The sequence below is a fragment of the Jaculus jaculus genome, chromosome 2 (genome assembly GCF_020740685.1).
Source record: "Jaculus jaculus isolate mJacJac1 chromosome 2, mJacJac1.mat.Y.cur, whole genome shotgun sequence".
NCBI classification, from domain to species: domain Eukaryota; kingdom Metazoa; phylum Chordata; class Mammalia; order Rodentia; family Dipodidae; genus Jaculus; species Jaculus jaculus.
In genome coordinates this window covers 100,933,833-100,960,976 of record NC_059103.1, presented here as the reverse complement: position 1 = coordinate 100,960,976, position 27,144 = coordinate 100,933,833, and the positions used below count along the sequence as shown (strand labels likewise).

Below are 27,144 nucleotides of genomic sequence, written 5' to 3'. Positions count from 1 at the left end.
AGGGACGGAGGCAGGGCAGGAGAGGAGAAGATGAATATGAGAATGGGCGTGCCAGACCTCCTGCCACTGCAAAAGAACTCCAGACACATGTGCCACCCTGTGCCTGTGGCTCTACATGGATGATGGGGAATGGAACCCAGGCTGTCAGGCTTGGCAAGTAAGTGTCTCCAAACGCAAAGCCATCTCTCCAGCCCTCCGCTGTATCGTTTTAGATTGTAACCCTTCCATTAACAGTTTATTTTTCATTGAATTCTCACTTCCAGTTTTGTGTCTTCATTTCATTCTAATCCCCCAAGAGGTGTGTGTATGTGTGTGTGTGTGTGTGTGTGTGTGTGTGTGTGTGTGTGTGTGTGTGTATGCACGCACTCACCCCTTTCCTTGAAACAAGTGCTAACTTCAGTCTTCTCTTCAAGTAAATATCTTCACCAGACAGAAGTTGCTCATTGCTTCTCCTGTCTTTGTCAGTCTCAGAGCACTTGTCCTCCTCCCAAACCAGGATATGGAAAATGGAGGTTTCAGAGTTGTTTCTACCCCTCCCCATAAGCAAACTCAGGCCTGGGATCTTGGAATCAACACCTACTATGGGAGATTACAGGCCATAGATGGGAGGAAACAGCTCCTCCCTGGGAAGCTAACACATGGAAACCAAAACAGTGATCAAAGTCCACCTACTTTTGGGATGCTATGATCCAGCATCATTTCCCACTTCCATGTGAAATGGGCAACCCTGGGAATGCCCCCCCTAAGGCAGTGTAAGACCCTCCCCTCCCTAGCAGACCTTAAATCCTCTCTTTTGCCCTTTCTAGGCAAACCAGAGTGCTCTTTCCCTGCCTTCAGCGCTCTGGACCTCGCCAGCCCTTTTGTTGGCTTAATAAAAACCATAGATCCGAAAAGAAACTGTCTCCATGGTTGTCTAAATTCAGAACCTCACAGTCTTTTCTTGTGATGAACCTGGGTCCATTTAGTAACCCTCCTTGGAGGCCATTAAGAGATTGTTTTCCTAAACAAAGCCACTTTTTTATTGCAAAAATTTCCAGTCACATCGTTTCTCTTTACTACCAGACTGAAATACAGGTTTCCTTTTCTTTCAGTCATTATGATGTAAGACTTTGGGGTCAGGAGGGGTCCTTAGGCTTATGAACCCCAAATTTTTGGTCCTTGTCCTATTTTAGCAAAGAATTAACAAAACAGACTTTGAAAGGGGTAAGTTATGAATTACTAATTTGATTTAGGAAGAAATCATGAATTATGAGATTTATTGTAGGGGAATCAAGATCTAGGGAGGAGGCTAGCAGAGAGACTCAAGCCAGAGGAGAACTCCTCTCCTCCCCTGGCTGGAAAGGGAGAGTGCAGTCAGAGAATCTCCATCATAGAGAGCTCTGGGGAGGTCAGTGGGCTCTGGAGGAGGCACATAAACTCGCATGTGGAAGGCAAAGAATATGAACTAAAAGATCCCCTTCACATAAAGCAAAGATCAAGAAGAAATCATGAAGGACTCAGAGGTGAAAGAACAACTGTGAGCAAGAAATACACAAGCTGAGAGAAGTGCTCTCCCCTTCTCAGCCTGGTGGAGTACTGGGATCAAGCCCAGGGCAAGCTTTGTGAGGAAGCACCTTTATCAGATATATCATCTCCCCAGCCCAATTTCAGTATAGGTAGGGTCTTGCTCCAGCCCAGGCTGAGCTGGAATTTGCTATGCAGTCTCAGGCTGGCCTCAAACTCACAGTGCTCTCCTACCTCTGCCTCCCAAGTCCTGGGATTAAAGACATGCACCACCACACCCAGCCAATTTCAGTATTCTTATAACCTTCACTTTTCTACTAATTCATCAGAAGAAACCACAGTATTTTGATCATGCTACACCATAAAGACAAGTCATTTCACCCAATTCTCTAATTTCATAAATCAGAAAACAGGTCTGGTGGCACACTACTACTAGAATCCCAGCACTCTTCAGGCTAAAGTAGAGAACTATGAGTTCAAGGCCAGTATGAACTACATAGAAAATGAAAATCCAGTGTAAGTACATTGAGCTGGTATAGCTCACAGCCAAACCAGCTTACCATCTGGTTGTAGAATACCTGATCCAGAACCCTAGAGCAAATTTTATAACCAGCTGAGCCATCAGCAATGTTCTTCATGATGTCCTTTAATGTATACTTAAGCTTGTAGTCATCAACTCCATAATCTTCTTTGTTCCCCAAATGTAATTCGTTCACTTCCCTTTTCTAAATGTTCATGGTTAATTAAGGCTCTAGGAAACAAGGCCAAGAACAAACTCATTTATTGAGTAGTACCATATGGAAACAAATATGCATCCCTAAAACTAGAAACTTCTCACAGTTAAAAAAAAATTCATTCATGGGCTAGAGAGATGGCTTAGCGCTTAAAGTGCTTGCCTGCAAAAGCCAAAGGACCCAGGTTCGACTCCCCAGGACCCACATAAGCCAGATGCACAAGGGGGTGCACACATCTGGAGTTTGTTTGCAGTGACTGGAGACCCTGGCATGCCCATTCTCCCTCTCTCTCTTTACCTGACTATTTCTCCATACTTCTCTCTCTCAAATAAATTAAAAAAATTTAAGGGCTGGCGAGATGGTTTAGCGGTTAAGCGCTTGCCTGTGAAGCCTAAGGACCCCGGTTCGAGGCTCGGTTCCCCAGGTCCCACGTTAGCCAGATGCACAAGGGGGCGCATGCGTCTGGAGTTCGTTTGCAGAGGCTGGAAGCCCTGGCGCGCCCATTCTCTCTCTCTCTCTCCCTCTATCTGTCTTTCTCTCTGTGTCTGTCGCTCTCAAATAAATAAATAAATAATTTAAAAAAATTTTAAAAATTCATTCATAAATTTATTTAAACATTTTCTTGCAAATTGTTTTTTTTTTTTTTTTTTTTTTTTTTGGTTTTTCGAGGTAGGGTCTCACTCTTGTCCAGGCTGACCTGAAATTAACTCTGTAGTCTCAGGGTGGCCTTGAACTCATGGCGATCCTCCTACCTCTGCCTCCCGAGTGCTGGGATTAAAGGCGTGTGCCACCACACCCGGCGCAAATTTTATTTTCTATAATTTCATTTGATACATGTTAATAATTTATTTGTATTTATCTAGAGACCATTTTTAAACTTCATGTCCTCTTATCTGTTAGACTGAATAATGGTTGAAAAAATCTGAATTTAATCTTAAAAACTCAAATTGACAATATTTAAAGTCAATTAACTGTATTCTTGTTGCCATGTTAGATATTATTGATAATGTTAATAAAGATTGTGGTAGTTTGATTCAGGTGTCCCCCATAAACTTAGGTGTTCTGAATGCTAGGTTCCCAGCTGATGGAGATTTGGGAATTAATGCCTCCTGGAGGGAGTATATTGTTGGGGGCGGGCTTATGGGTATTATAGCCAATGTCCCCTTACAAGTGTTTGGCACACTCTCCTGTTGCTATTGTCTACCTTATGTTGGCCAGAGATGATGTCCACCCTCTCCTCATGCCATCGTTTTCCCTGACATCATGAAACTTCCACCTTAAACCTGTTAGCCAAAATAAACCTCTTTTTTTCCCCACAAGCTGCTTTTGGTTGGGTGATCTCTACCAGCAATGTGAACTTGACTGCAACAAAGATCATTTAGACTGAAAAAATAGTACTTAGTAAGAAGTGACATGCATAACATTTAAATGCTTGGTTATTTTTTCTTTTATGTGACAGGACAAAAATGTAGTTCTGAATCTGAACTACCTTCACTCTGTTATTAGAGCCAAACTCCTTCTTACCCTTAGTGTGCATTCATGATTATATAAAAATTTTAAGTTAGGATACACATATAGAACAATACAGGATTGCACAAAAACATTTAAGTGCTAGAACGTACATTAAAATAGAAATCAATGCTGGGTGTGGTGGCACATGTCTTTAATCCCAGCACTTGGGAGGCTGAGGTAGGAGGATCATTGTGAGTTTGAGGCCAGACTGAGACTCTGTAGTGAATTCCAGGTCAGCCTCGGCTAGAGTGAGACGCTACCTTGAAAAACAAAAGCCAAAAAAACCCAATATTGTTCTTTATAATTTCATTTTTATATTCATATTTTAATATTATATGTTGCTATGGACTATGTCCTTCCAACAGTCATATGTTGAAATCTTAACCTCCAATATGATGTTAGTCAGAAGTAGGGCTATGGGGAAGTAATTAGGTAACAAGGAAGGACTTCTCATGATCGAGATGAGTGTCCACATAAAAACAAACTAACAAATAAGAAAGAACTTGTTTTGTTACTCTTTGCTTTGGTTATATGTAGACACAATGAGGTGACCACTTGGAACTGGACTGTCACTGGACACAAACCTTGCAGCACCTTGACCTAGCATTTTCTAGACTTCAGACTAATAAATATTTGTTCCTTAAGCCCCAAACTATGATAATTTATTATACCAATAAGAAGTTTATGAAGCAGTTCACTTTGCAAAAGCTGAATTTATTTATGGTCATTTCGAAAGAGATTAGAAAGACATAATACTTAAAAAATCAAACGTGTGGAACAATCATTATAAGGGGCTTTTTTTCATAAATATCATTCAGAAGAGAGATGGCCAGTGGTAGTTTTCTTGAGAAACAGGTGCGCTGTGCATAAGAAGGGCCTGCCTTCCTTCCCGGCAAGGAGAATCAACCGTGGTGGTCACAGGCTCCAGCCTCCGTCAATGATGACAGGGTTGCCTGTTACATAGGCCGACTGCAGTGACAAGTGCAGAAGACCCAACAGTTAACCAAGGGCAGTATTGAAGCCATTTTCTATGACTGGGAGGATTAAACATTGACTCTCATGCCAACACGAACTTCAACTTATGAACTGAATTTGGAGCAAAACAAAGTTTGGATGATTTAGAACTACTGAGTGTTCCTGTTCATCTGAAGCGACTGGCCTGTGGCTATTGCTCCAGTATGTTACATTCCACACAGGGTAAGTCAGGTGTTTGGGTTCAGAATAACAAAATTAAGGAGTGGCTATATAAAGTGTAGGCTATGATTACTTCTTTTCTTTCTTTAAATTTATTTTTAAATATATTTTAATTATTTTTTTATTAGAGAGTAAGAGAGAGAGAGAAAGAAAGAGGACAGAATGGGCACACCAGGGCCTCCAGCCACTGCAAATGAACTCAAGATGCATATGCTTCTTTGTGTATCTGGCTTACGTGGGTCGTGCAGAGTTGTACCAGGATCCTTTGGCTTTGCAGGCTAACGCCTTAACCACTAAGCTATCTCTCCAGCTGATACCTAATATTCATTGTGAAACTCAGAACCATCCAAAACTAGCTAATCTCTAGCCCACTAATTCTTTTTTTAAACTCTCCCTTACTATTTTATTTTGTAAGCAGAGAGAGAAAAAGAAAGAGAGAGGGAGAGAGAGAGAGAGAGAAAGACAGAGAGGTGGAAGTGCCAGGCCTCTTGCTGCTGTAAACGAGCTCTAGATGCATATTACTTTGTGAGTCTGGCTTTACATGGAAACTGGGGAACTGAACCTGGGGTGCCAGGCTTTGCAAGCAAGTACCTTTAACTACTAAGCTATCTCCTGAGACCTAATTTTTTAAATATAAGCTTTTTAGTCATAAACTGACCATGCCAATGATCAAACAAACAAAAACAAAGTGGATATTAGTTGATTAATACATGAAGTGCACTAAATGCTTTTAAAATTTTATATGAGCAATAATTGTTGCAAGGTATTTAGTTATGAAATAATGTTCTGTGCCAGTTTTATATCTATCCAAATCTATATAAAATGAAAGAATTAAAAAGATTCATTATTGGGCCAGGTGTTGTGGTGTATGCCTTTTATCCCAGCACTTGGGAGGCAGAAGTAGCAGAATTGCTGTGAGTTTGAGGTCAGCCTGAGACTACATAGTGAATTCCAGGACAGTCATGGTTAGAGAGAGACCTTAAGTGGAAAACAAACAAATGAAAAACAAAACAAAACAAAAATAAATAAAGAACAACAACAAACAAAAGCAAAAACAAAAAGCCTGTTAATATAAATTAGAAGAACTTGGGGTTCTAATAACTAGGGGCTATTAGTCACTTTACCCAAGAAAGTCCAACTTCTCTGACTTTCCAGCTGTCTGTTTTATATGTGAACTGTGCCTTGCCTCTCTAAATGGCCAAAAGTCCTTTTGCTTAACATTTCAAGTCAGAATATGTACAACCCAAGGGCTTTCTAGTTATCAGCTGAGCTTATAACTCAAAAGAGCTTCCTAAAGAGTTGGCTTTGAAGTAATCACAGACTAAAACACTGGCTCTAGTCATCATTTCTCTAGTAATCATAGCAGTTCCCCCAGCTGCTCACAGCTGCTGCTAGCCCCACTGAGAAGTGGAGACTGCTGGGCCAGAATATTTCAGCTCTTGTATTTGCCATTCACCAATCATCTGCTCAGCACCAAGTCACCATAGAGCGGCCAGTGCTAACTCAAAAGTATCCTTGCCACTCCCACCTCTCCCTGCTTATGCTCACAACATGCAAGCATATAGAGCAGAAGAGGAAGTACTTTTCCTCTGCATCTTCTAACATGGCTTTTACTTTGCCAGCTATATGCCATTACAAAGTATACAGTGACCACCAGGGAAGAAACAATCACTGGACAGATGCAACATGGAAGAGAGAGGGTTGGGAAATTTTACCCAGATGTCAGACAAGTAGGACTAGGAAAAATAGCCAGTGGACCTCTCCCGAACAAGTCCCCAGTAATACTAACTGCCACACGCCAGTCTGCGGCCCCTGAACACAAATTGGCTAACCCACTTACCATTTCATCTCGAGTACTCACAGTCCCCAAAGGTTTCTTTGTTTGGCTAACATTTAATTGGTTGTTTACCAATTGTAACTTTTGAAAGTAAATTTCTGAGAAAATGGAGCACTTTTAATTTTTCCCCACCCTTCATTTCATTTGTGACATGCTTCGAGACATATAAATGTGAATGAGGAAAAGTTGTTTTCAAATAAAGTGGCTTTTCTTTGAGAAAATTAAATCAAAACTTATTCCTACCATGGAAGTGAAGCAGGTTATGCCACAGACTCTTTAAAATGTCATTGTCTTAAAGAGCAAATAGTATCCTGTGGTTGAGAGTGATGAGTTCTGGGAAGAAGAGTGCTTACTTCATCAGAGGCCAAGAACACGCAGAGCAGGGCTACTTCTTCAGCGGTCGCAAATCTCCCTGTCTTTTGTCTGTTTTGGAAAGAACTCAGTGCCTGTGATGAGGCCATTGCAGATGTGAGTGATATCGATTGGCATAGAGGCTCCCCCATAACTCCTTAAGGTGTTAAAAGCAAAAGGAATCTACAGAGGGATTACTGAGGTTACCATGACATTTTCACACCGGCATTCAAATTGTTCATGACGCACTAAACCCTGTACATACGGGACAGTTGAGAAGGATAATGGCAATGAACAACTAATCAAGTGTTGTTTCCTAAAACAGGTATGATCCATGATGGTGCATGCTGGCAAGCCCAATTCTTGGGAGGTTGAAGCAGGAGGATTCAAGTTCAAGGCCTACCTAAGCTATATATCGAGACCCTAGCCCAAAAACAAATGTGGTATTCACAAAAAAGATAAAATTTATCGTGTAGCCACTTCTCGTGCACAGTTCCAGAGCAGTAAGTCCACTCATCTTATGTGCTGCTGTCACCCACTCTCCATAGACCTGGTTTCACCTCACAAAACTGCAAATCTACTAAGCCATATCTTTCCATCCTTCCCCCAGGCCCTGACAACCTCCACTGGACTTTGTATCCCTGTGAATCTTTCTCATGCAAGGAAGAAAACATTTCATGGGCCAAAATGTTTGAACACATTCAAACTAGACATACCTCTTCAGGGTTTTCTCTGGCTTGAATTCTTTCTTGCAGAGAGGGGGTATCAACCATTCCTAGACTGAAGAGGCACATTCAGCATGGTTTCTTAAATTGAGAAAGAAATTAAACTCTAAACTTTCTTTCCTATACACTACAACAATCAGCAAAATCCTTGCCTTTTCACTTAAAAATGTTCCATTCCCTCCACTTGCCTGATCACTTATTTATTAGGATTATAACATCTTTTGTTTGTTTGTTTGTTTGTTGTTTTCTTTTGTTTGATTTTTCGAGGTAGGGTCTCACTCTGGTCCAGGCTGACCTGGAATTAACTATGTAGTCTCAGGGTGGCCTCGAACTCATGGCGATCCTCCTACCTCTGCCTCCTGAGTGCTAGGGATAAAGGCGTGTGCCACCACGCCCAGCTGGATTATAACATCTTTAATAACAAACATTACTATGAATTTTAAAAACACACCCCATGATTCTTTGTGACACCAGGCAGGGACTCTGAATGAATGACCTAGCACCATCAATGACATATAATTTAGTCACATTATATTTATATGATGTTTTATTGATATTAAATACTTTCATTTACTTTTAAAATACTCTATTTATTTATTTAATTGAGGGAGGGAGGGTGGGAAGAAAGAGCATATATATATGGGGGGGGGGAGAAAATGGGCATGCTAGGGTCTCTAGCCATTGCAAACAAATTCCAGATGCATGTGCCCCCTTGTGTATCTGGCCTAGGTGGGTCCTGAAGAATGAAACCTGGGTCCTTTGGCTTTGCAGGCAAGTGTCTTAAGTGCTAAGCCATCTCTCCAGCCCTTCAATACTTTTATATGAATTATTTCAGTTATCCCCACATGGCCCATAAGCACTTTACCAGTTTGTCTCAATGATCTCAAAACCATTCTGCTCCAGCCCTCAAATTCCTGTTTTTAACTACTGTTTTAAGTTTCTCATACAAATATAATTGGGGCGAGGGGAGTCTGGGGAGGTGGTTTAGAGGTTATAGGCACTAGTTTTCAAAGCCTGATGACCTGAGTTCAAATCCTCACTACCCATATAAAGCTGGATGCAAAGTGTTGCATTCACCTATGAACCCAATGGCAGGTGGAGTCCAAAGGAGAATCCAAAGCTTAAGGGCCATCTAGTCGGTATGTCCACAGTCTGGCAGCTTGCTTGCAGTGGCAAGAGACCCTTCTCAAAGAAGGTGGATCACAGACAACCCAAAGTGCTTCTCTGACCTCTACAGCAGCACAATGGCATGTCTGCCCCATACCACACACAAAAATAAATAAAAATATATAATTCATTTTTCTTTTAAAAAGAAAAATAATAAAATAAAAAATAAAAAAATAAAAGTAAAATCTCACTTAGTTGACACGTCTCTAGAGTTTGTTCTTAATTTGATCTTTAAATTCTCTTAGAGAACCCTTTTTCAGAATGGACGGTACCCTAGGGAACCATTTGATTTTTCTGAAGTTAAAAGAAACAATTTTATAGTCACACCTCAGCTTTATCTCTAGACCACACTCCTGAGAATGCCCAAGATTTAGTCTTTGCTCTGGAGATGTTTGCTTTTTAAATTTTATTTATTTATTTTTACAGAGAGCAGGAGGGAGAGAGAAATAGGATGGGCGCACAAGGGTCTGTAACCACTGCAAAGGATCTCCAGATGCACGCACCACCATGTGTTTCTGGCTTACATAGGTTCTGGGGAGTTGAACCTGGGTCCTTAGGCTTTACACGCAAAGTGCTTTAACTGCCAAGTCATCTCTCCAGCCCTGGAGATGTTTCCTTTTTTTTTTTTTTTTTTTTTTTGAGGTAGGATCTTATTCTAGCCCAGGCTGGCCTGGAATTCACTCTGTATTCTCAGGGTGGCCTTGAATTTAAAGTGAAAGTGATCGTCCTACCTCTGCCTCCTGAGCGCTGGGATTAAAGGCATGCACCACCATGCCCAGTTGATGTTTCTTTTCTTTTCTTTTTGTTTTTAAGAAGAAAGGGTTTATTTTGAGACACAGTTTGACATTACAGTTCAGCATGGTGGGGAAGGCATGGTGGAATGACGGAGGCAGCTGGTCACATTCAGTCTACAGTGAGGAAACAGAATAATGAATGCTGGTGTTCAGCTTAATTTCTTTTTTTTTCTTTTAAAACATATTTTATTTATTTATTTATTTATTTATTAATTAATTACAGACAGAGAGGGAAAGTGAGAGAGAGAGAGAGAGAGAGAGAGAGAGAGAGAGAATGGGTGCGCCCCAGCTGATGTTTCTTAATTTTAGCATCTTTTGCCATTGTAGTGGAGACATGGAGAATTGTTTATATCAGATATCCTGACTCCTGCTTGGAGCTCTTTCTTTAGATTCCCCGCCTGTCTCATTTTACTCAAAGCATGTAGCGCTGTCACTGCTCTTGGTGGAAACCATGTTAGATCACTCAGTTTCTTGTATTTTTTTTTTTCACTACCTTTGTCAATTGTTTAAAAGTCCAAAATGTTAGCTACCAGTGTTGACCTTAAGCTCTCTGTACACTGTCACTGGCCTCAAGATCCTTACAGTTCTGATCTTCCTCCCACAGAGGTGAATGGGCACCACACTTTACACTCATCTGGTATCACTACCTTCTAAAGAAAACCCATAGAACAAGCCTGTCTGCAGACTGACGGCATTGCCACTGTGTCCCTGGCCCAAAAGGAGAAACTGACATGTCTGTACATGTCTGGCTGGAAATTAATGATTCACAGTCATAAGCACCATCCTGGACACTCACTCCTCTTTAGGATTCTTCTGTGATGGCTCCGTGAATCACCGAGAGTTCCTCTTTCCACAGCACTTTGTAACACATTTTCCAAATCTTAGGAAAAATTCAGCTGTGTAAACAGCCATGTTTTCCAAGTCACTTTACCATTTGCTTCGAATGGCCAGTGGCACCAAGGTTAGCTATGTGTCACCCACCAGTGTGTATATCAAAGTCAGTGGAACCAGTCTCCAGATTTTAATACCTTCTCTTCTGTCAGTCAGTGGTTTTCTTTCTTTCTTTCCTTCCTTCCTTTCTTTTCTTTTCTTTCTTTCTTTTTTTCTTTTTTTTGAGGTAGGGTCTCACTCTAGCCCAGGCTGACCTGGAATTCACTATGTAGTCTCAGGGTGGCCTTGAACTCATAGTGATACTCCTACCTCTGCCTCCTGAGTGCTGGGATTAAAGGCATGTGCCACCATGCCTGGCCAGTCAGTGGTTTTAATCCTGAGAAGCATCAACTCATTCTCCAAAGCTTGCCATGCCCTTTAAGTGTTGAAATGGTCCATGAGTAATTTAAAAATACTTCTCCATAGGGCTGGAGAGATGGCTTAGTGGTTAAGGTGCTTGCCTGCAAAGCCTAAGGACCCAGGTTCAATTTTCCAGTACCCAAGTAAACGAGATGCAGGGGTGTTGGAGACGAGGAGATGAGCCCTGAACAGATCTTTGCCCTGAAATAACCTCTGCCCTGAGATAACTTCTGCCCTGAGCAACTTCCCACCTTTCCTCATCCCCCCACCCTGCCATACCTAACTGATTCTATCCCCCCACCCCGCCACACCTAACTAATTAACATCCTGCCTGGTGACTGCAGAGATGTGAGAACTATACCGTGAATTCTTGGAATAACTGCAAACTGTCCTAGGCCAAAGGCCAAGAAGATTCTGTAACTTTCCACCACCTGCCTCCTCCAGCCCCCCCACCCCACCCAAGACCCTAACCCTAACCCTTAAAAAGGCCGCTGTGGCTCAATAAAATTGGACTCTTGACAAGTGTACATTTGCTTGAGTCTCTTCCTCTCTCTCGCCCATCTTATTTCAGGTTGGGGTCCTCCTCGCCCCCACAAATAACAAGGTCCCGCGGGTCAGGACACAGGGGGCTTATGCATCTGGAGTTCATTTGCAGAGGCTAGAGGCCCTGGTACACCCATTCTCTCTCTCTTTCTGCTTGCAAATAAATAAATCAATAAAATATTTTTAAAAATAGTTCTCCAAACCACCCCATGCTGGCTGTGAAATTTTGAAAACCTTAATCCTGGATAAACAATATTTCTCTTCAGAGGACACTCATAATTCTTTCTTTAAAAATGTTTTATTGAGTTGGAGGGATGGCTTACGGGTTAAGGTTAAGGTTAAGGCCTGCAAAGCCAAAAGGACACAGGTTGAATTCCCCAGGACCCACATAAGCCAGATGCACAAAGTGGTGCATGTGTCTGGAGTTTGTTTGTGGTGGCTGGAGGCCTTGGTGCGCTCATTCTCTCTCTCTCTCTCTGTCTGCTCTTTCCCTCCCTCACTCTCTCAAATAAATAAATAAATAAATAAAAAGAAGTTTTAAACAGTTTTATTTATTTATTTGCAAGCAGAAACAGAAAGAGAGAGAGAGAGAGAGGGAGCACATGTGCCAGGGTCTCCACCCTTTGCAAATGAACTTCAGATGCATGTGCCACTGTGCATCTGGCTTTATGTGGGTACTGGGGAATTGAACCTTGGTCGTTAGGCTTTGTAGGCAAGCAGTTTAACCACTAAGCCACCTCTCTAGCCCTAGTCATATTTCTTTTTATTTTTATTTATTTATTTTAGAGAGAGAGAGAGAGAGAGAGAGAGAGAGAGAGAGAATGGACGCCCACTGCAAATGAACTCCAGATGCATATGCCACCTTGTGCATCTGGCTTACATGGGTCCTGGGGAATCAAGCCTTGAACCAGGATCCTTAGGCTTCAAGGGCAAGTACTTAACTGCTAAGCCATCTCTCCAACCCATAATTTTTAAACAAGTATTTTTAATACTTTTTAATTTATTTATTTGAGAGAGAAAGAGGCAGAGAGAGAGGGGGGGGGGGAAGGATAGGCATGCCAGGGCCTTTAACTGTTGCAAAGGAACTGCAGACACATGCACCACCTAGTGCAACTGGTTTATGTGGGTCCTGGGGAATCAAACCTGGGTCCTTTGGCTTTGCACTCTAATGTGTTAACCACTAAGCCATCTCTCCAGCTCCCTCCCTAGCCATAATTCTTCTTTGCCACACTTCATTCAGTTTGGATTGGTAGAACCAGGTTAAAGGCCACTCACAGTTACTGAAAAACATAATCACAGTTATTAAGAAAAGTTCTGAGATGAATGTGGTGGTGCAAACCTTTAACCCCTGTACTTGGGAAGCTGAGGTAGGAGGATCACTGTAAGTTCAAGGCCAGCATGGGTTAGAGTGAGACCTTGCTTTAAAAAAAAAAAAAAGACACCGGGTGTGGTGGTGCATGCCTTTAATCCCAGCACTCAGGAGGCAGAGGTAGGAGGATCACTGTAAATTCAGGCCACCCTGAGACTACAGTGTGAATTCCAGGTCAGCCTGGGCTAGAGTGAGACTCTACCTCAGAAAAAAAAAAAAAAAAAAGGCAGGGTTCTACTTTTCCTTCTAGAGGGGTCTTCACCTTTTTGTAAAGTATAAAGATAGCATATTTTTGGCTTTGCGAGTTGTTGAGCTGTTGCAGCTTTTTGTTTTGTTTTGTTTTGTTTTGTTTTGTTTTTTGAGGTAGGGCTTCACTCTAGCCCAGGCTGACCTGGAACTCACTATTTAGTCTCAGGGTGGCCTCGAACTAATAGCAATCCTCCTACCTCTGCTTCCCAAGGGCTGGGATTAAAGCCGTGCGCCATCACACCCAGCCTGTTGTAACCTTCTAACTCTGCCTTTGTGGTGGGAATCATCCACCTCCAAAGTATGAGCAAGTGAGGTGAGAATGTGCAGCAGTAAAACTGCAGTTAGAAAACGGGCTGGAGATTGCTGGTCCCTTTTTCTCAGCAGAAGCTAAGGTTAAGTCTTCCTTCCATATGAGCCAAGTGAGTTCATGGCTCTGGTGACTCATGTATTCAGAGAGGCTCCTGGACTCTCCCTCCTGTCCGGTGGGAATGGTCCACTCTGCATCTCTGTGCTGCCGAGCTCCCCTGGTGTGCTTCCACAACACAAGGCTCTGGCAGCCTCTGCCACTTGATTCTAAGGGGTCCTGTGGGGAGGGGTGGGACAAGGTGTTAACTCCTTCACATCTGCTGCTTCTCACAGGAGGCATGGGATCTGCTTCTCAGCATAGAGCTGGGATGGTACCTTAGCAAGGCCACACATCTCCCCAGACGGCACATGGTAAACCAGCATATGAGATGTTGCTCACATGGAGATAGGATGTCCCAAAGGCTGTGTTCTCCTGACTTACCTGGGCACACACAGTTGCACCTGATTCCCTGCTGGATGAAATCTGCAGCCACGGACTTTGTGAGGCCTATCACAGCTGCCTTGGTGGCGCTGTACACACATCTATTCTCCACTCCTGGGGGAGAAGGCCAAGGTCAATATTTGGAGGAAGTATAGGCAGTATGCCCAGGTGGGCTGGCCCTGGAGCCTGCCCTTCAAATCTATAAACCAATCGGGTCTTCCCCGTGCAGACCTGACTCTGACAAAAGAACACATTTTCAATCATCTAAAAAAGCTGTTCCCAGCCTTGTCCCTCTCTTTCTCTCTCTCCCAGCATCCCCTTGCTCTGCCTCTCCTCACTCTGGTCCCAGGGATACACATGAGACTCATGTCTATAATCCCAGAATATGGGAGGCTGAGGCAGGCAGGCTGACATGAGTTTTAAGGCCAACCTGGTCTACATAGTGAGTTCAGGACTGCATGGGCAACACACCATGTGTTGGCACCATCATTTCCCTCCTCCCCACCCCCATTCCATGGAGTATGATCCTCAGTGGTATTGCTGTTATTCACCATGGGGTTGTGGGTTATAATAGGGGCTAGAGAGATGGCTCAGTGGTTAGTGGGCTTGTCTGCAAAGCCCAATGACCCCAGTACCCATGTAAAGCCAGATACACAAACAAGCACATGCATCTGGAGTTTGTTTGCAGTGGCTGGAGGCCCTGGCACACCCAGTTCTCTCTTTCTCTTTGCAAATAAATTTTAAAAAGTTTTAAAAAGACAATAATAGTCATTGTAAAATAACTAAAAATTAAAAGGACATTTGAACTTATATACATGTTTTATGACTTCCTCTATGCTTATTTCCAAAGTCCTAAGCTGAGAAATGTGTATGTGTGCGGGCATTACAAACCCTAGAGAAAGGCATCCCTACCTTTGATGCTGGAGGCCACAGAGGACATGTTGGTAATGTTGCCAGATTTCTGAGCAAGCATCTGCCAAGACAAAACAAGGAGCTCTACTCTGCAGGCCCAAAACACTACTGTTAAAAAAAAAAAAAAAAATCCACTTACTTTTTTATGTAACCAATTTGACTTTTTTCATTTTCCTGCTTCCTTCCCTCTTTCCTTCCATCCCTTTGTAGTTTTTGAATTTTATTTATTCATTTATGAAAGACAGAGAGAGACAGACAGAGAGAGAATAAGTGTATCGCAGCCTCCAGCCACTGCAAACAAACTACAGACACATCTGTTACCTTGTGCATTTGGCTTTATGTGGGTTATGGGGAGTCAAACCTGGGTCCTTTGGCTTTTCAGGCAAGTGTCTTAACTGCTAAGCCATCTCTCCAGCCTTTCTTTTGTTTTTGAGACATGGTCTCATATTGTAGCCTGAACTGGTCTAGAACTCAAAATATTTCTACTGTAGCCTAAGAGAACTAAGATTGCATCATGTAGTACTCTGTCAGCTCAACTTAACCTTAAGCTCATTTACTTATTTGAGAACAACAGAGAGAGAAAGAGGCAGAGAGAGAGAGAAAGAGAGAGAGAGAATGGTTGCGCCAGGGCCTCCAGCCACTGCAAACAAACTCCAGACGCGTGTGTCCCCTTGTGCATCTGGCTAACGTGGGTCATGGGGAATCCAGCCTCAAACCAGGGTCCTTAGGCTTCACAGGCAAGTGCTTAACCACTTAACTTAAGCCATCTGTCCAGCCCAACTATGAAACACTTTTACAAGTAAAACTGAAACACTTAGCACATGATGGGAACTGGTAAACACTTACTGACATTTCTGAAGGATGTTACTACCTTCTTGTGGTACCAGAGCATTAGCAGCAAGACCAAGAATGAATTCTGAGTTAAACAGAATATGAATAAAGCATTCCTGATATTGTCAGACTTTTACTCTATTTGGCATGTATTTAGCAAATATCTACTCTGCTCAGGTACTACACAGGGGTTCAAAGATAAATGGACATGGTTCCTCCCTTGGTGGGCAGCCAGCCTAACTGAAGAGGCTGACATAATTAGCCTCAGTGGTGACAGAAGAGGGTAGGAGGCTGCTCTGGGCTCAGGGCATTCAGAGAGGAACTCCTGAGGAGGAGGGGGGATCAGCACTGAATCTTGAAAACTAGACTGAATCAGAAAAAAATAACAGACAAAAGCAGAGGTGCACCATGGGGAGGCTACCACAGGTATAAAGGCTCAAAAGAGAGAGAGGGGAGGAGCGATGGGGCTGGTTGAATGCAGGCCCAGGGAGGAGCAAGGCTGCAGAGAGGAGCCCATGCTGACCTTGGAAGCAGTGCAGTAATACTGAAGGGCTTACAGCGGAAGTATGGTGGCACATCCAGATTTGGGGGTTATTAGGATGACTCTGGAGCCAAGCAGAAAGTAGTGGAATCATGTGCAGGGACTTGGGACAGCATGGTAAAGCAGAGTTGCAAAATTACTTAGGACAGAGTGGGAGTGCTGAAGTGGGATGGGCAGGCCTTGGTAAAGGGCTATCCCCGTGAAAGCAGGTGCCGCCCACTCGGGACTGTGATTCCTAAGATGCCTCTTTGAGAATTTCCTCACTAGGATGTGACATTATCAAGAGAGGTCTTTGTCTTCCTTATAGTGTACCCTGTAGGCAGTCAACATATTTGGGTGAGTCAGGTTCTCCTGCTGCTACCCCAAACTGCAGATGCTACACCCTGTCCTAGATCTAAAGAAATGTATAATTAACAAAGTTGCCCAGTAAGCACTTCTCTTAATATTTATACCCTTATATTAATGTTACTCTCACTTTGGGTAGAGAATCTTCTCTTTTTAGATGGCAGTGACTTTGGGATGACTCAGAAAGTATCATAGTGCTGGAAAGAAGTGACTGGAGTACTGAGTAACATCTCGATCACACCTTCCAAGGCTCAGGGTCTAATGCGGAAGAGGTGGCAGAAAGAATGTAAGAGCCAAAGGAAGGGCAGGACTCCTTACAACGTGCTCCCTCCAGACACAAAATGGCCCGGATATCCATGACCTCATAGTGCCTGACACGACCTAAACAAGACCATAAGAGGAGGAAAAGACCATGACATTAAAATAAAAGAGAGACTGATTGAGATGAGGAGGGGATATGATAGAGAATGGAATTTCAAAGGGGAAAGTGGGGGGGGGGGAGGGAGGGTATCACCATGGGATACTTTTTATAATCATGGAAAATGTTAATAAAAATTGAGAAAAATAAAATAAAATAAAAGCTTCAAAAAAAGTTGCTATAAATTTTAAAAATGTGGGCTAGAGAGATGGCTTAGTGGCTTAGGCACTTGCCTGCAAAGCTAAAGGATCCAGGTTCAATTCCCCAGGACCCACATAAGTCAGATGCATGAGTCTGGAGTTTGTTTGCAGGGGCTGGGGGCCCTGGTAAGCCCATTCTCTCTTTTGCTTTCTCTCTCTCAAATAAATAAATAAATAAATAAAGTTTTAAAATTAATTTCTCCTTTATTATCCACAACTCCAATGTATGTTTTTAAGACAACAGACAGGCAAGGGCATAGGCATCCATGATTATTCTGGGAGAGAAGTGGGAAGTTAGTGGAATTACCAGTTATTTGGTCCCAAATTTTCTGTGAAGTCATTGATGAGGCAGACTACCAGAAAACAAGGCCAAGATGGTGGAGGACACGAGAGAGAGAGAAAGTGTTCAAATAACTGCTGGGGAATGCAGGTCACAAAGTTAAGAATGTGAGACCCAACTTGTGTCACACTGAACAAGTGATGTCTCCATGCAATGAACGATCTCTACAGGTGCTGGAAAGGATCTGTCCTCTTGGGAGCACACACCAGCATTCAGGAACAGAACTGGAGGAGAGGAGATGTGTGGTGACAGATGGACACAGGGCTGAGGAGGACATGATGATATACTTCTGTATGGTATTTTTCTTATGTTCTATTATATTCCTAGCTAGTTGTACCCAGGGTTAAGTCATGTAAAGTAACTCCAAGGCTTTGCATGGCAAGGACTAACAGGATGCAAGGAGAGGCAGAGGTGATCAGGCCAGGTCAAGGAACACAGCACAGGAAATGCAGCAATGAACTTCAGTGTGCTTTCTACCTGATATTGGAAATTGTAACCAAACAGTGTCCTTTTTCATCAAAAGACCTGGGATGTTAGTAGGATATAAATATGGTGAAAACCAAGTCTTACAATTGTTCTTTCTTGTCCATTTTAACTGACATGACCTACCTTTGGTGTGTGCATCTTTGTGTGTGTGTGTGTGTGTGTGTGTGTGTGTGTGTGTGTGTGTGTGTGAGTACACACACACCATGTGCGTAGAGGTCACAGGACAATTTCTAGGTCAGTCCCCACCTTTCCACCTCATTTGAGGGAAGGCTTCCCTCTCTGAATCTTGCTCCATGTTTCTTTGCTTAGCTCACCACCAAGAGCTTCTGGGACAGGCTCCTGTTTCCACCTGTCATCTTACCATCACATCAGCGTGCTATGAATACAGAAGCCTAGATGCAGCTTCGTGCTTTGTACATGACGTCTGAGGATCAAATTTGGGTCCTCAGGCTTGAGCAGCAAGCAATTTATCCATGAACCATCACCCTTGCCCCCTGCTTTTAATACATAGAGAATATGCACAGTTCATTTTTACAAGTAAAGATTGGCTCAGTTTCCATTCTTTTGAAATGAAGTAACTCCCTGGACAAAACTCTTAGAATTCAGTCACCTTGGAGATGCTCATGATGCCCTTAACACTTGTACTGTCCATTCCGCCCAGGTTCATCTGCAGTTCTTGTCCTTGTCTCCATCCCGATGGTCCCAATGCCAGCTCAGTTGCTGCTGCTATGACATAATTCAATCACCCAGCTCCCCATGTGACAGCACTCTTATGGGTATGGAAAGTGAAGCACAATTCACCTCCAAGAAACTCCAGTGCAGCCTACAGAGCCCTCTGAAGGGTCCTTTTGTCTGTATCAAGTTAGTCTTCTCAGACCCAGTCCTTCTGTCCCCATTGGAAAGACCTCAGCTCCTATCATTGGCAAGTCTTGGCCACTTAAGTCTCTGAGTTCAGAGCTGACCCCCATCTGGACTAACAACTTTGATTGATTTATTCATTCAATAAATGCTGGCTGACTAACTCTATGTGCTAGCGACTCCCCTGAAATAAAACAAGAAGAAAACAACACAAAGAAATGAACAAACCCAAAGAACAAAGACATCCCCAAGCCTGTGCCTTAGTGGCTGTTCTCTTATACTGGACCTTGAGCCCATGTTTACCTCTCCTAATAGAACCTTCATCCTGGTCTTGGCCCTTGACTGATCCTCCCATCTATGATGGTTTGTTGTACATCTTTCCATGAACAGATGTTGTCCACAGGTATCACCATGTGCTGACCAAGTAACTTTTATATATATGTGGGTTCCAAATTCTGACATTCTGTGGAAATTTCTACTCTGGTGTTTGTGTGCCAGAGCCAGTGAGAGAAAAAATCTTAGTTAGGACTGGAAACGACGTGCAGTGTGGGTGACAGGCAGACGCTGGCAGGACACAAGTGCATCTTCTACAGCACAAAGCCTAGGAGGTCAGAGTGTGCCCAGGGACTTCCGACATCAGTGTGTGAGACCAAGAGTCAAGCTTCTCAGGGTCATTTCCCCCACATGACTAGATCTTGCACAGCCTGGACTGGTTTCAAACTTCTAATCCCCCTGCCTCAGCCTCCAGAATGCAAATATTACTGATGTGTGCAGTGCACCTGGCTCAGTCACTTCAAGCAAGTGACAAGGAATCCCTCTAATTCCATAACCCAGCCAATATATTTTTCTGTTAAAAAAAAGAGTGAGTCTGCCTCACCTAGATCATTGTTAGGATGCTTTATTGTGGGCAAACTCACTAATTTATGAGGTGGCTTAAGTATATTTTAAAAGTTAACGTGGATGACTGGTTTTGTTCTTACTCAGCTGTGCTCCTAATGTCTCTCCGAGCCACTGCTTTTGCAGGACTTCAAGCTTATAGAAGGCTGGATTGGAAAATGTGTTGTGCTCATGTCTTGCCCTCTGAGACCTACTTTTCTCTCCCTGAGTGACCTATTTTTGTTTTCAAAAATACTTTGAAATCCCAAAAAGCACAGATTCTCATAAACTCTAAATAGACAAGAAGGGAACATATTTTAAAGGATATAATAAATGTATGTATGCATGTATATATGCATGGTCTCACTGTAGTCTAGGCTGGCCTCAAACTAAGAACAATCCTCTTAACTCAGCCTCCTGAGTGCTGGGATGAAAAGTGTGAGTCACACACTGGCTTATTCAATATTTTGTGAGCCTACCCAATGTCCTTTTAGGCACCAAATAAGGACTTTAAAAATCCTTTATTACCAAGTCAGTGACTAACTATCCTGTCAGTGTTCACATGGATTTTTCTTAACATTTGTTTGACTATCCAGAGCAAAGTGGCAGCCTCATCTTTCCACTAGCAAAGCTGTGTGCCTGCCATGGGTTGGGCAGCATCCATTCAGGATCTTTGGTCAATCATCCAGTGCAGCTGAGGCAAAGGGAATGTGGCTCCTGTATATTTCACCCGTTATCTGACAACCTGGAGCCAGGCTGGCTCTGGCTCAGTCTCTTCCACATTGTCTGCTACTGGTTCAGGTGCTCATTCAAAGCCAGGGCTGTGCACATCCCACATTGACACCACACAGAGCATCCAGAACAGTACTTTGTACTCAGAGATGTGTCAGTGTTGCTTGAAAGTGAAACTTAAAATCCTGATGAGGTGGGTGAAGACTAGAGAATTCAGGGGAGACTGAACTTAGAGGCCTGTGGTAGTTTGAATCAGATGTCCTCCATAAACCTATGTGTTCTGAATGCTTGGTCCCCAGCTGGTGGTAATTTGGGAAGTGGAGCTTTGCTGAAGGAGTGTTGTTGGGGGTGGGCTTAGGGGTGTTATAGCCAGTTCCCTCTTGCTAGAGCTCTGTTCAGTGTCCTGCTGTGGCAAAGGAGATGCCCATCTGCTCATGCTGTGCTTTCCCCTGCCATCATGAAGCTTTCCCATTAAGATTGTAAGCAACCAGAATAAAAATCTTTCCTTCCATCAACTGCTTTTGGTCGGGTCCTGTGTCCCAGCAATAAGAAGGTAACTACAACAACACTCCACTCACTCTCTCCTCTCCAATCCCTTGTGGCTCAATTCAAAATAGAAGCAGGAGACTTCAGAGTGGAGAATAGCACTGGGGCTCATGCACCTTGACAGTGTGCACCAGAAGCTGGAATTGTGAAGGGATGAGCTACCAGGCTTCATATTTTGCCCCCAATCATTTGCTGGTCATGTAACTCAAAGCAAATTCCCTATCTCCTCAAGTTTCACCTTCTCTATAATCAGTAGATATGATAAAATACCACATGCTTCACATGACCCTTCAGGTCCTGCATGCCTTCTTGTTGGCTCTTCTGTCTGGAGACCTCTCCCCAGATACTTACGACATTCACTCCCTCCCTTCATTTCCATGGCTCTGAGCATCCCACCTTGTCAGTGATGTACTGGAGGCTCTCACTGGTATCCTGGCTCCTTTGGCTCCATCAGACTCACAAATACTCCACATTTTATATGTCATTTGGATTACTTGTTAACCTGTGTCACTAATTCATAATGGAAACTATCTTGTGAAGAACTTAAGCTTGTTACTGCAGTTCCTTTGTGTAGAATGGAGTCTGGTGAGTAGAATGTGGCTAAAATATACTTCTTGAATGGAAGATCTGGAAAGGTAAATGAATCAATTTATATGAAATGTCCAGAGAATATTTGCCATTCTGTTAGCTATCATCACTCTAGTACATTTGTGTTTCCATCCTGAATCCCAGGAGGAGACTTTGCTCATTTCTTATCGTGGCAGTCCTCTTACTTTGGGAAGAAATGCCTTGATCATCAGGTACATGCTGCGGACATTAAGATTCATTGAGAAGTCCCAGTCTTTTTCTTCACAGTCTAGGATGGTTCCATGGTAGATAAAACTAAAGGAGTAATTAAACAGAGGGAAAAATACACTGTTAAAGGTCTGTAAATTAGGCTCTGTGGTATAGCACTTGCTTAGCATGTTTGAGGCTCAAGGACTCAATCTTTAGCACCAGATGACCAAACAAGAGATGAACAGAACAGGAAGTCTGTCCTGTTTGACTCCCATTTCAAGAGCAGCAGTGCCCTCAGGTGGCAGAGGTATAACATTCTTCAGGGAAGTCTACATTTGAAGGAAAAAAAAGTCTTTTAATTTCTCAGGATAGCAAAATAACACTGGTTCTGTTGCTGCTAGTCATGAAAACAGAACAAGAGAAAGTCCTTAAAATAACCCCCTCTCCTTTGTAAGCCTCACTTCCCCCAAGGAAGCTTTTAACACTGGCATCCTTACTGATTTGGTCCTCTGGTCCATGATTACATGTTAACTATAGAGCATGTGGTTTCCATGGAAAGCAGGACTTCCAGTTTAGCTACTCTGTCAGCTTCCTGCAGCAACAGTTCAAATTGACCAGATGCTGAAAAACCAGCTGCAAATTTGCTGTATCTCAAGATATAGAAGGATAAGCAGACTAATCATAAAATAGGTAACCAGGATCCACTGCTTTGCTTAAACTTCTATAGTCTAAGACATAGAGCTGAGACACACTTTGCATCAAGTGTCTTCCATAGACTTTAACCATCTTCCAGGCCACAAGTCCCCATAAGGCACCATTTCTATTTCACTTGCTGTATCTTACTTGTAATGCCAATGCTTTCTGAAATGTGGCCAGACTTCTCAAGGAATTTCAAGGCCCATAGTGAATCATGTTTTCATATTACCAATATGCATCTAATAAATTCATAAAAAACGTTCTGAAACTGAAATTAAATGGTTTAAATTACCCAGCAATGTTAAAGAGAACATTGACTCTCAACTTTGGCAAACTGATCAATTTGATGTCTTTGTGACATCAAGGACTCATGTTTGAATACCTGAAGGATAAAGTAAAAGGCATTTAGCTATAAAACTATCTGTATCTGTGAAAAAATGTACAGTCTTGATGGTTTTTCTGTTTTGTGGTGTGGGGAATGTAGTCCAGCCAGGATATAGCCAGTTACAGGTCAGCCTGGACCAACTAGTGAGTCCCCGTCTCAGAACAACAAAACCTCACACCATCATTTTCTACACCTTTAGTGTGCTTAGTTTTTAGTTGTCAATTGTATCTAGGTAAAGACCAAATAAAAAATAACAACAGGGCTGGAGAGATGGCTTAGTGGTTAAGGCACTTACTTGCAAAACCTAATTGACCCTAGTTTGATTTCTCAGTACCCACACAGAACCGGATACATAAAGTGGCACATGCATCTGGAGCTTGTTTGCAGCAGCTAGAAACTCCGCCACATCCATTTTCTCACTCTTTCTGCCAGGTGTGGTGGTGCACACCTTTAATCCTAGCACTTGGGAGGCAGAGGTAGGAGGACCACTTCTGAGTTCTTGGCCACCATGAGACTGCATAGTGAATTCCAGGTCGGCCTGAGCTAGAGCTAGACCCTATTTCAAAACACTAAAACACAGGAGCTGGAGAGATGGCTTAGCGATTAAACACTTGCCTATGAAGCCTAAGGACCCTGTTTCAAGGCTTGATTCCCCAGGACCCAGTAAGCCAGATCCACAAGGGGGTGCACACATCTGGAGTCCATTTGCAGTGGCTGGAGGCCCTGGTGTGCCCGTTCTCTCTCTCTCTCTCTCTCTCTCTTTCTCTCCCTTTCACTCTCAAATAAATAAATAAATATTTTTTTAAAAAAACAAACAAACAAAAACACCCAGCAATAACACCAACAAAAGATGGAGGCGAGTGTGAAGATGTATGCCTGTGACCAGTAACATCCCAGCACTCAGGAGGCTGAGGCAGGGAGATTGCAAGTTGAAGGCCAGCCTGGCCTATATGGTAGAACTTTGTCTTCAGAAGGAGAGTATAATATTCTCCTGTTTATTAAATTATTTTCTACTTTTTTCAAACCTGAATTTGCAATTATGTGGGGGTCTTGCCATGTTACTATTGGGCAGGAGCAGAAGCGAAACATTACCATTTATGGTTAACGCTGTTAATTTTCATACACAATTGTGTAACTGGGAACTAAAGCCCTTAACATGATGCATGATATAACATCTTAAGTATACACCTTCAGATTTCTCCTTAAGGACTCAGATCTTGTTTGTTGGTTCACAGACTATAGACATGGTATCAAAGAGTCAGGCTGAGACATAGAGTTTTCTTCCAACATGTGAGTACCCTTGTTCTCTAATGCCTGGCTGACTGAGTGCCACGGCCCAGCTGCTGAGTAGCTCACCTGGGTACTCTTCCAGGTCTTGAAGTTTATACTCATTGATATCCGTGGCTATGACCTTAGCACCTTCTCTTGCAAAAGCCTGGTGGACACAAAGTATGAACCGATCCATGTTTACTTGACTAAATTGCTCTTTAAAGAGAAGTCATTTACTCTTTTTTATGCCTATCACATTTTTGTTGTTTTTCATATAAAATATGTGGAATGTAAGTCTTGCCTCATCTTCCCCTTCTCCCTGTTGTAATTATTATTTATTCTTTTTCATTTATTGGTCCAACATGATATACACTATGCTTGTCATCTTCATTTGTCTCTTTATTATCAAACAAAATAGTGGAGTTTTTAAGCTCTACTTTTGTTTATAATGTTATTACTGTGACAAGAGCCTTTATGCCATTTCCGAGTGATGACTAAACTCTGAATGAGAGAAGCACAAGTGATTTTCCCTCCCAGGAGTACAGGAGTCCATGCATAACGTCAACCCACACCCAGCACTATACTTCCAGTGCATTACTAGCTGGGGGAAGGCAGTACAGTGAGGGAGAAGTTGAGGAGAAATATCAAAATGGACCTTAGGGTGTCATATCTGGACTATGGCCACATGGTCCTGGGTCTTGGATTTGTCAGATTTCATTTGATCCCGATGCTAAGCAGTGTTGCCTCCTTCCCCCACCCCTGTGGTATTTGGATGGGAGTTTTATAACTCTGGAGTTCTGGAAGCTATGTACCCCTGTGGGACACCTGCAGAAAATTTCCAAGTCAAAGATTATCAGAGATGTCACATAACAAGCAGAGCATACTCATTCCTTCATCCATGTCAGGATTAGGGATTTTTTCTGAGCTCCACCCTTTCCCACTTCCTTTTGCCTCACTGCTCCATGAACTTTAATTTTTCTTCTAACTTAAGTAGAAGCATAAAAGTTAGAAAATGGAAAGTGTCCGGGAATGAAGCTCAATGGCAAGAGTTTATACTTAACCTGCTCGGCCTGGGGTTCAATACCCAGCCCCTTCCCCACCAGAGAGAAGAAAACTGAAAAGAACTGGGCAAAGAAAAAGAAAATAGTACAGAAGAATCAAATAACCATGGCATTGGTCCATACAACTCAGTACTTAGTAAAAGTGAGAACGTAAACAAAAACAGTATCAACTCACTAGGGCAGAAGCCCGGCCGATCCCCTGGGCAGCGGCTGTCAGGACAATGACTTTCCCTTCAAGTCATCCCATTAGGAGCCTGCAGTGGAACCTAGCGACACGAGCAGATAATGCTTTCACTGCAGCAAAGGCGTCGTGCAGGCAGAAACACCCGGAGTCAGTCTTCGGCATGCTTTGTGACGCACATGAGCACAGCTGCTGCAAGCCTCCCCAGCCATGCGTACCTGCTTTTCTCAGGTCCGACTCGAAAGGCGTAACTTTCCCTTCTTCCCTTTTCTATCTCTTCTTTGGATCCTGACCAAAACTCTAACTATGTATGCCCTGAACATCGAGGTTTTCTCATTGTTTCTGTGAAGACAACCTATCCTCAAGCAGCTCTTTGCTGACATACATCCATTGCTGAACCTAATCTGTTTTCTGTACTCTAATTTACAAGGGGGGAGAAAGGGAGAACAAGCCAATGGCTTTCAGAGGCCTTATCTTTTCTGCAGTTAGGAAGTCCTCAGGGATGCCCACCTTTGTTTCATTGACCACATGTGTGCAAGCTTGCAGAGGTGATGAGAAAGGAGAGCATTGGAGCAGTTTGTCTAGCCATCAGTGAAAAGCAGGAGGGAGAACTGCACTTGGTGGGTGTTGAATGAAACTGGTCAAAATAACCTTCATATTCCTCTGCTCAGCTGCTGGCTTGATAAAGTACAGGAAGCCTTGAACGCTCACATTTCCTCCTGTCTTTGGAACTTTTCACTTGAGCCAGCTAAGCTTTGCTTTTTATTTATTTATTCTTTGATGTTTTACCCATGTACTCTTTTTTTCCAATCCTCTACAGTTTGGTCTAAGCTATATAAGTTCAAGTGCTTGTAGGCAGCTGGCATTGGGGAATTCATGAGAAGACAGTTAATTTTTTTCAAATTCACATTTTAGAAATATTCCTGGGTCAGTACAAGGCCTGGTAAATTGAGGATTACACGTTTTGCCTTCCAATTACAGGGTGAAGAAAAGGCCTCCTGGTTCTCCTGTCTCCAGTAGGCTTCTAAGTCTCCAGGGCTGGGCCAGGAACCCGAGCTTTGTATACCAGGGACTTTGGTAGAGAAGTGGTCATGAGGTCCCCTCGCCAGAGGCCATTCTCCACATGAAGGCAGCCCTGATTTCCCTGCTGCCCGGATCTCCTTCTCCACATCTCCCACCCCATCTACCACCTTGCTGAAGGCCATCACGATGGCACAGCGGTCAGGGCTCGTCCACACCACCTGCTTTGCTCCCTCCCTCTCTGGCACTATGGTAGAACATTCTCCCAGTCTTACCTAACTCCTTCCTCATTACCTCTAACAAGATGCATGTCTGGGTAAGTCCATCTTGGAGGTTAATTTTTGGAGAACCAGCCCAGCACAATCATTTTATAACAACTAGCTTCTGGCTGTGCTCCAGGTATGTTTACAAGTGTTAGGGGACAGAAACTTTTCCCCCCCATGCCTCACCTACTCTGATACAATGCCTTTTCTTTTTCTTCTCGCACAAAACTTACTTCCCAGCATGGTCATTGGTGATGCTAGGCACAAGGCCTTGTGATAAGACATGCCAATGTTTCCTTAGGGGTCTCTCTGCCCCCAGAAGCACCAGAGGCAGCCGCTCCCTGTCTGCTCA

The 27,144-nt window shown here is 43.1% G+C and overlaps 1 protein-coding gene and 1 long non-coding RNA gene across 2 annotated transcripts; both read right to left on the bottom strand.

The window, feature by feature from the left end:
• Positions 1-7,314: 7,314 nt before the first annotated feature.
• Positions 7,315-22,012, bottom strand: LOC101597032 (3-hydroxybutyrate dehydrogenase 2). The gene is made up of 5 exons (XM_045143528.1): positions 21,914-22,012; positions 14,968-15,028; positions 14,056-14,169; positions 7,848-7,906; positions 7,315-7,386 (listed from the first exon to the last, which is right to left on the bottom strand). Exons 1-5 carry the CDS (start codon positions 21,965-21,967, stop codon positions 7,315-7,317), a joined length of 360 nt encoding a protein of 119 aa, XP_044999463.1. The 5' UTR covers positions 21,968-22,012.
• A 950-nt stretch (positions 22,013-22,962) lies between these two features.
• LOC123458789 lies at positions 22,963-25,594 on the bottom strand. Its single transcript, XR_006635784.1, has 3 exons — positions 25,504-25,594; positions 24,355-24,433; positions 22,963-22,995 (listed from the first exon to the last, which is right to left on the bottom strand). It is a non-coding gene; the product is annotated as an uncharacterized LOC123458789 (long non-coding RNA).
• Between the last annotated feature and the right edge of the window lie 1,550 nt (positions 25,595-27,144).